The 9,917-nt window shown below is 37.1% G+C and overlaps 1 protein-coding gene across 1 annotated transcript; it reads right to left on the bottom strand.

Annotated features, from left to right (window-relative positions):
* Positions 1–6,949: 6,949 nt before the first annotated feature.
* LOC116412168 (olfactory receptor 8H1-like) lies at positions 6,950–7,900 on the bottom strand. The gene has a single exon (XM_031905803.1). It carries the CDS (start codon positions 7,898–7,900, stop codon positions 6,950–6,952), a length of 951 nt encoding a protein of 316 aa, XP_031761663.1.
* Between the last annotated feature and the right edge of the window lie 2,017 nt (positions 7,901–9,917).

Raw genomic sequence — 9,917 nt, forward strand, 5'->3', positions numbered from 1 at the left:
ATAATTAGATTACAGCTTTGCAAATAAAGAAAACAATCATGTGTTTATCCACTTCTATAGAATTTTTAGAAGTTCGTTTATCAGTGGATGAAAGTTAGTTCACCATTTAATAAATACGATTCTAAAAATCCTTTAGGAATGAAAAGAAAGGTTCTGGGTAATTCCTAAACTCACATTTTGATACAGTTTATTGAAAACTATCTTGTTCAAAGTGAAGCTTTATTGTTTTACATTAGCTAACACAAAAATTAAATTGCTATACCATTTTTGCTTCATTTTATTTAAAGAACTTTGGATTTCTCTATTTTTCAGTGTGTAAATAAGAGGATTTAGCACAGGGCCCAGGGCAATGTACAGCAGTGAGAAATACTTGTCTCTTTCCAGGGAATAACTTGTGGTGGGTCTCATATACAGGCAAATACCTGTCCCATAAAGGGTTATCACACAGGCCAGGTGAGAAGCACAGGTAGAAAAGGCTTTTTGTCTCCCCTCTGAGGATTGTATTTTCAGGATAGCAGAGACGATAAATATGTATGAGATCAAAGTAGGGAGGAAGGAACTGAATGTAAATAATGTCCCTTCAATGTAAATTAAAAGTTCCACACTAAAAGTGCTGCTGCAGGAAAGTTTTAGCAATGGTGGGACATCACAGAAAAAATGGTTAATAAGATGGGAAGCACAATATGATAGTTTAGATGTAAGTACTACAATGCCAACAGGGTCAGTAAAACCAACAGTGAATGCTGCAGTTATAAGCCCAGCACAGTGTTTCCTGCTCATTCGGGCAATGTAATGAAGGGGATCACAGATGGCAACATAACGATCATATGCCATGGCCGTCAGGAGAAAGTATTCACTGGCACCAAAGAACACAAAGACATACATTTCAGTCATACACCCCAAGAATGAAATGTTATTTTGTTGTGTGAGAAGAATATGCAGAAAATTTGGCAAAACATTTGAAGTGGAAGAAATGTCTATGAGTGAAAGGTTCCGCAAGAATATGTACATGGGGGTGTGTAAGTGAGGATTGCATGAAATGACTAAGAATATGATGAGATTTCCCAGCAGAATGATGAGATAGATTCCAAGGAATAGCACAAAAAGAGAAACTTGAAGCTCAGGAGTATCAGAGAACCCTTGGATGATGAATCCTGAAATATTTCCTTTACTTTCAGAGGTCATTTTCCTTCCTGTGTATAAAAAAAGTAAACCAGTACAAAAAAAAAAATGATATACATATATATTTTTTTTAATTTTGTGCACAATGAACATTCACAGTGGCTGTACTCAGTCTCATTTGTCATTAGTCATTTGCTAGTATTTGTGCACAATGGCATTTCACCGTCACTCTCAGAGAAAGGAAAGATGTCACAGCAGTGCAAACTGTCAGCGTTTAGGAGAAAACATGCCCAAAACAACCATATGCACTGTGTGAACAGAAGAGTCAGAGAAAACATAGAAATTTTCCAATGCAGGCAATATAGACAGAGGAGTAGGTGTGAAACAATATGGTTTGAAGAACTTTCACTCCATTCAACAGCTGAGAAAGAACATTGGAGTCAGTCACTATTGTGCTGGTTTTATTCGACCTTTTGTTGTCTAAAAAAAAAAACTTTATAAAAGAGATTACATGACTTCATTCCAATATGAATATGTGAATTCTCCATTCCACTAGTGACTTAAATTTGCCTATCGTGTGGTTCATTTATGCCGACCATTAGTTCTTATTTATGTACAGGAGAATTCAAGGCATGACATCATATTGGAAAGCAGCGCAAGGGTGGATCATTCCAAAATGAACCATTCACAAGTGAACTGAAATGGAGTTTAACAAGAGGAGCAACAAGAGAGCAACTCCAGAAGACTTGGCAGCCTTAGTGAACTAAGACCTCAGTTCCTAGATCTACTGGCATAATGTTATTAATACTCCTGTTCATTTTGTCTGTTGTCCTTCCAAAGGTAGTGTCTTCCTTTAGCCTTCCAGCTGACCATCCCTTCTCCATTGTTGTATCTTCCTCTCTACTCCCTTCAGCACACTGCTGCACTTATACCCTGTATAAAATCTAGCGCCTCCAACTACTACCTCACAATGTAGCAGTGACACAATATGGTTTGCAGAACTTTCACTCCATTTAGGAATCAAGAAGAACATTGGTGTCAGTCACTATTGTGCTGGTTTTATTCCACATTTTGTTGACTACAAATAACTTTATAAAGGAGATTAAATCACATTTTATTATCTTGTATGCAGGCCATTAGTTCCTATTTATGTACAAAACAATTTGAGGCATAACCAGCTATATCTATGGTGTGACAGTTTTGGTTGTGTGGGGGCAGAAACATACTGCTCTTTTCAGAAAGAAACAGCAAATTGGTACAAATGTGTGCTCTATTTTATTTGTTTCTGCACCATATCTGGGTTTATATGTACTACACACACACACACACATATATATATATATATATATATATATATATATATATATATATATATAAACTTACATCCTAAAATATGTTCATCACTTGATTATCTGTCAGTTCCTAAGCATTGCAAATTCCAACAAATTGTGAAAAAGAAAAGGAATCATGGGTAGCAAAATGCATAATATTAATTACATATTTCTAAAATAGTTCCATAGAGTTCTTCTCCCTTTTTCTTCTTTTCTTTCAATTAAATTACAGGTTTTTTGCTTTTAAATTCTAACGTTACTTTTAACAGAATAGTTAACAAAAGTGTTTTAATTTTAGGGAACAGTACTCAAGGCAAAAACATTTTGTATGAATTCACACTGCCCTCCATTACTTACCTACATTCTCACCTTGCAGTGTTCCTATCAAAACCTTTTATCATACAAATACATTAGTCAGATAGATCTTGTCTTTGCTCAGCCTGAGGAGCAGAAGGTTCTTCCATGCAGGGGCACAGAGTCTGCCGGTCTCTTTAGGAACCCAGTTTATATAACCAGTGTGACACAGGGAATTCCTCAAGGAATACAAAATCATTAGCTAATTTTCTATATATTTATTCTTAGTGCTCTGTTAAAATGATAATCTGTGAAATGTGGTATCCTTATGAGAAACACCTCTCCAGGGAAAGAACTCCAGGGAAAAAATGTGTAAACTTAATTTTATTAAAGAGCCCCTGCAATGCCATGAAAATAATTCCAAATTCTCTTCTATTGGGTTAGTCAATCATAATAAGCTTCCCTTACACTGTATAAATGATATAGATCTTGTGTCTTCCAGTCTTGAAGTTACACAGCTACAGCTAGCAGGTGGGAGCCATTTTCTTAGTAAGGTTACTCATGCCAAAATCTTGTTTAAGTGCCAGAATGGTGGGCCTGATGCCCGTGTACTGGCTACACAATATAAGACAGTGAGGACAGAGGGGGAAAGTGAGGAGAGCAGTGAAATCTAGTGCTTAATGGAAAGTGAAAGTAATTATCTGTACCGCCTCCATGCCTTTGCAGGCAACATATGATTGACAGCTTGGATTATTAGAACTTTATTTTTTTATTTACAATAAAACATGGGGTAGGGAGATACAATCAGTGCAGGTTGTAACACAATATTCATAAACATCATGGAAGTTGATGCATAAGAGAGAGATTGTACCATTCCCCAATAAACTGGAGGGATTGGAAGTTAGTCAACTCTGTTTTGGTGGGGACAATTTCTGTTTTCCATGTCTTTGGTATGAGAAGTCTGGAAGCTGTCGTAATGTGAAAGGCAACGACGCTGTGTTCCAATGTAAGTTGATGATAGTAACGAAAGAATCTGTCCTTTTTTGGTTCACTGAAATTTGCAAAACTAATCCTGCAAAACGGCAAAAAATTCACAAAACTTAGGTACCGGGCAACTTTTTTGACACTTTTTGGCCCTTTTTGTTGCAACTGTACCTTCTGTTGATGCGATCATGCCTTAATTATGTGACCACTCCTTTTAGCAGAAGTTTTGCAAAACATTTTGCCAATGGTGAAATGCAGGATTTAAAATCCATGCCTGGCAAAAAAAATTGATCATCACTAGTTGATGAAGCTCGAAGGTTGAGTAGGACAAGCTGTGGTGAAAAGGGGAACATTAGTCCCGCTACCCTTTAGATCAGTGTGAAGGTTTGCAATTTGTGGGCAACCTCACCAGATGTGGAGATAGTCCCCCATGCTTCCTCAGTTCCTTCAGCAGCAGGGACTTTCATTGGGATATAGTTGGCTTAGAGTCTGAAAAGCTATGTACCAGTGATACAGGGTCTTTCTATAGTTATCAAGATGATTCGTACACTTGGAAATCTGGGAGGTTGTGTTTATAGCTTTGAGCCATGTTTTGTGCACCCACTTGGTCATGTAGGGAAGCTTTTCCTGTGTCACTGGGTTTAGTAGGATACCATAGATTTTAGAGATACATCTTTTGGTGTTGTTTTGTGTATCCAACAGTTTTTCAAAGTCAGTTAGTTGCATTGGTAGATTTGCCATTGGAGATGTCAGTAGGTGTCTGATTTATAGAATTCCTTATTGCTGAGCTTATAGGAGATGGCTCAGTTTGAGAAATATTGCGATCCTTGACTGACATAAAGCTATGTGACCATGGTCAGGCCCTGTTGGATCCAGTTGCTTAGGTTGATGTCAGGTGACAGCTGGATTATTTGAATTATTTCACAATGGGTATGGATGTGTTAATTAAAAAATACATTTTGGTGTCATGTTTAATTTGATCAGGACTTTTATCATACAGAGTTTTATGTCTGGGTGACAGGTCACTGTAATATTGGTGTGTAGGTGCCATCTCAGTGCATTGTGCCTGAGCTTTCAGAAGGAGCCAGCACTACACATTAGAACTGCTTTCAGCTAACCTATTGTTTCTCCTACTCCCATGTAACTGGGAGTAGGGAGTCCCAAGATGGACTTGGATTTCTTACATATGATTGCTATTCTGATACATGCTGGGAGCTGCTATCTTGCTCCCTTCCCATTGTTCTGCTGACCAGCTGCTGTGGGAAATGGAGGGGGCAGTGCATGTGTGAAGTGTGACTGAAGTTTATCAGACATAGCCTTACATGTTTTATGCATAAAGCACTATGATTAGATTCTTTATTCACAAAACGTGTAAGGCTATGTCTTTTGTTGGCCATATATAAAGTTTGCATGTCTTTTACACAAGTCTCTCCATGGGATCAAAAAGTGTCTATTAATTTGGTTGTGGTAAAAAATTGCTGTAGGTCTGGGACATGTGCACCTTTACCCCAGATAAACTTGTACACTTATGGGATTATACACTAAAATGCTTTAGTGTGTACAGATTTTTTTTAATCTTGCACAAAATAAGGCACAAACCAAAAATAAAAGTAGTCACATTCTCTTTTCTGTACTTATGAGTGCAATCAAAAATTCTAGTGCAAATCCCATCCATGCACCTAACTAATGTCTGTTGTAAAACTTTGTGATAAGGAGCAGTTCATTCTAAAGAAGTTTTTTGTAAATGTGAAAGTTCTTTGTTGTGTTCCTTGTGTCATTTGATATCATTGTATCTGCCTTCATTGCTGTCTTTAAGCTACACTGAAGTGGAAGATACACAGAGGAAATGAAAGGCCAGCATTCCAATAATGCACTGCTCATGTCATGGAGCCTTGAATCTAGGAATCCTGCTCAGAGGGACATTCATAAACTGTCTGCATCAACTTGAAGTGTCTACATTCCAGTACCTGAAATAACAACATAACTGATTGCTTTTGAAATTTGATATTGGTTTAGACATATTGTTAGTTTCCCAGGTGCCCTCAGTCATGTGCCTTTTGCGCTGATAAACTTCAGTCACTCTTTACTGTTGCATTGCAAATTGAAGTGATGATTACCCCTCTCCCAGCAGTTGATGAGGAGAACAATGGTAGGGAGCAAGATAGCTCCCTGACACCGGTACAGCTAAAAATACTTCCATGCCCCACCTAAATATAGATATAATAACAACACTTAAAAATTCAAGTATGGCTTCTGAATTTGGATTTGGACATTCTGAAATTTTCCGACAAACTCCTTGAAGTACACAAACTAGAAGCAGCAAGGCTTCTTTTAGCTCAAAAATGGAAAACCAATCTTATTCCCTCAATGCTAGAACTAAAAAACTTTATCAGCCTCTCAGGAACGCTTGAATATCACAACACAAGGATTAAAAACTGTCTAAGTTACCACCATAAGAAATGGGACTCATGGAAGAACTTCACTGAGGCTGATACCCAGAAATTATAGTTAGTGATAAGTGAATCTGTCCCATTTCACTTCACCATAAAATTTGCGAAACGCATTTGCCGCCCACACTTTTTTGATGCAACAGCACGCGATTTAACACGACCGTGCCCAATTTGACAAATTTTTACCCAACTAATTTTCACTGAAGTTTGGCGAAACAATGCGCCAATGGTGAAATGCCACTGCGAATCCATGCCTGATAAAAAAAATTTGTGCATCACTAATTATAACTAATAATTTATATTAATTGTTCTTCATAATTTTTTTCTTCTCTGTTTTCTTTTTCCTTCTCTTTCTATGCTTTCTCTACCTGTGATTGTCTGGCTTAACGTGTACAGACACATTCAATATTTGAGATACATGTAGATATAATGCAAATCTTCACTGTTAAAAAAAAATTAAAGTATGGCTCACCCAGTCTCATTCAATTACCTTTTGATTATCTAAAAGCAGTTCTATTGTGTAGCGCTGGCTCCTTTTGAATGCTTAAAATCAGGCACAATGCACTGAGATGGCGCCTACACACCAATATTACAGCTAAAAAAATATATTTGTTCAAGAATAAAAGTTTAAACCACCATTTGATAAATGATAGGAATGAATAGAAAGGTGCTGAGTGTTTCTGTGGTTAATTCTAAACTCACATTTTGACAAATCTGCCAAAATATTTCCCCGCACTCACAGGATATTGAAAAAAATCTTGTTTTGCATTAGCTAATGAAAAATAAAAAGCTAATACATCTTCGCTTCAATTTATTTAGGGAAGATTGAAATTCTCTATTTTTCAGTGTGTAAATAAGAGGATTTAGCACAGGGCCCAGGACAATGTACAGCAGGGAGAAATACTTGTCTCTTTCCAGGGAATAACTTTTGGTAGGTCTTACATACAAAAAAAAAGCTGTCCCATAAAGGGTTATCACACAGGCCAGGTGAGAAGCACAGGTAGAAAAGGCTTTTTGTCTCCCCTCTGAGGATTGTATTTTCAGGATAGCAGAGATGATAAATATGTATGAGGTCAGAGTAAGGAGGAAGGAATTGAAAAGCAGAAATGTCCCTTCAATGTAAATTACAAGTTCCACACTAAAAGTGCTGCTGCAGGAAAGTTTTAGCAATGGTGTGAAATCACAGAAAAAATGGTTAATAAGATGGGAAGCACAATATGATAGTTTAGACATAAGTACAATAAGGCCAACAGGGTCAAGAAACCCACCAGTGAATGCTGCAGTTATAAGCCCAGCACAGTGTTTCCTGCTCATTCGGGCAATGTAATGAAGGGGATCACAGATGGCAACATAACGATCATATGCCATGGCCGTCAGGAGAAAGTATTCACTGGCAGCCAAGGACCCAAAAACATACATTTGAGTCATACACCCCAAGAATGAAATGTTATTTTGTTGGGTGAGAAGAATATGTAGCAAATTAGGTAAAACAGTTGAGGGGACAGAGATGTCTATGACTGAAAGGTTCTGTAAGAATATGTACATGGGGGTGTGTAAGTGAGGATTGCATGAAATGACTAAGAATATGATGAGATTTCCCAGCAGAATGATGAGATAGATTCCAAGGAATAGCACAAAAAGAGAGATATGAAGCTCAGGAGTATCTGAGAACCCTTGGATGATAAATCCTGAAACATTTTGTTGACTTCCTGAGGCCATTTGTCAAGTCTTCCTTCCTGTGTAAACAAAAGTAAACCAGTAGTAAGAAAAAAAATGTATATATAAATAGATATGTATATATAGATTGAATAATGTACCCAAAGGCCCATTGTTATTCCATCGATATATAGTTTTTACATACAATTGGATACTGCTGCTGTGTTTAAGTTACACCACAACTTTGGTAGTGGGAAAAATATGTGGCAGAATTTGTGAATTTATCTTTACAAAGTGAAAATTGGTACTATAGTCATGCATACTAAACACACACAGTGGCCATACCCAGGCAAACCTCAGTCTCATTTGTTAGTGTTTTCTAGTATTTGTGCTTAATGTCCATTTCACTGTGACTAAAAGATGGCACAGCAGGGAAATGGAAAACATGCCCAAAATAACCATATGCAAATAAAATATACACTGCACAAACTTTATAAATGACCCAATGTATTTGCAAATGTTGGCAGAAGAGTCAGTGGAGTAGCTGTGAAACAATATGGCTGGCAGAGCGTTCACTCCATTCACCAATTGAGAAAGAACCTAGGAGTCAGTCACTTTTGTGCTGGTTTGTTTCACATTTTGTTGACTACAAATAACAACTGTATAAAAGAGATTACACCACTTCATGTCAATAGGAATATGTCAGTGTGGCTATTGTGTGGTTCATTTAAGCAGATATTGTTCTTATTTATGCACAGGAGAATTTCAGCCATAACATCATTTGGGAAAGCAGCGCAAGGGTGGATCATTCCAAAGTGAATCATTCACAAGTGAACTGAAATGGAGTTTAATAAGAGGACCAACAAGGGAGCAATGGCAGAAGACTGGACAAACTTAGTCCAAGAGAATTGAGACCTAAGTTCATAGATTTACTGGCATAATGTTATTAATACTCCAGTTCATTTTATCTGTCATCCTTGTGCTTCCAAAGGTAGCTTCTTCCTTTAGCCTTCCAGCCAACCATCCCTGCTCCATTGTAGTATCTTCCTCTCTACTCCTTTCAGCACACTGCTGCACTTATACCCTGTATAACGTTTTGAAAAATCTAGCACCTCCAACTACTACCTCACAATGTGGCAGTGACACAATAGGGTTGGTAGAACTTTCATTCCATTCAAAAGTTGAAGAACATTGGAGTCAGTCACTTTTGTGCTGGTTTATTTTACATTTTGTTGACTAAAAATAACTTTAGAAAAGAGATTACACCACTTTATGAATATCGCAATTTGCCAGTGCACTAGTATATAACATTTGCCTATTTTGTCGTTTATTTATGCAGAGCCTTAGTTCCTTTTTGTGCACAGGAGAATTTCAGGCATAACCGGCTCTGTATGCAACTAAGAGATATTTCTACTGTTTGGGGTGTGTGGGGCAGAAACCCGTTGCTCATGTCAGAATGAATCAGCAAAATTGTACCCCTTTGTGCTCTATTTTATTTATTTCTGCAACAGATCTGCGTGTATATATAACACACACACACCCTATATATCTCTAAAACATATTCTTCACTTGATTATCTGTCAGTTCCTAAACATTGCAAATTCCAAAAAAAATGTATAGAAAAGAAAAGGATATCATGGGTAGCAAAGTGAATAATAATTATTACATATTTCTAAAATTGTTCCATAGATTTCTTCTCCTTTATAATTTTCTTTTTGCATTCATAAACTCTTTCAGTTTATTTCAGTTTTTTGCTTTTAAATTCTAGAGTTACTTTTATGAAAATAGTTAACAAAAGTTTTTCACTTTTAGGGAACAGTACTAAAGGCAAAAGCATTTTGTATGAACCCACACTGCCCTCCATTACTTACCTACATTCTATCCATGCAATTTTTCTTCATAGCAAAGCCAGGTGCCTTTATCAAGCAAATACATGTTTATTTCTTTGCTCAGCCTGAGGAGCAGAAGGTTGTTCCATGCAGGGGCACAGAGTCTGCCGGTCTCTTTAGGAACCCAGTTTATATAACTTGTTAGACACACAGAATTCTTCATGGAATACAAGATAATTAGCTCATTTTCT

Source organism: Xenopus tropicalis, chromosome 7 (genome assembly GCF_000004195.4).
Source record: "Xenopus tropicalis strain Nigerian chromosome 7, UCB_Xtro_10.0, whole genome shotgun sequence".
NCBI classification, from domain to species: Eukaryota; Metazoa; Chordata; class Amphibia; order Anura; family Pipidae; genus Xenopus; species Xenopus tropicalis.

What these genes read in the sequence shown, in the direction of transcription:
- LOC116412168 (XM_031905803.1), bottom strand. Translation starts at nt 7,900, where the DNA reads ATGGCCTCAGGAAGTCAACAAAATGTTTCAGGATTTATCATCCAAGGG.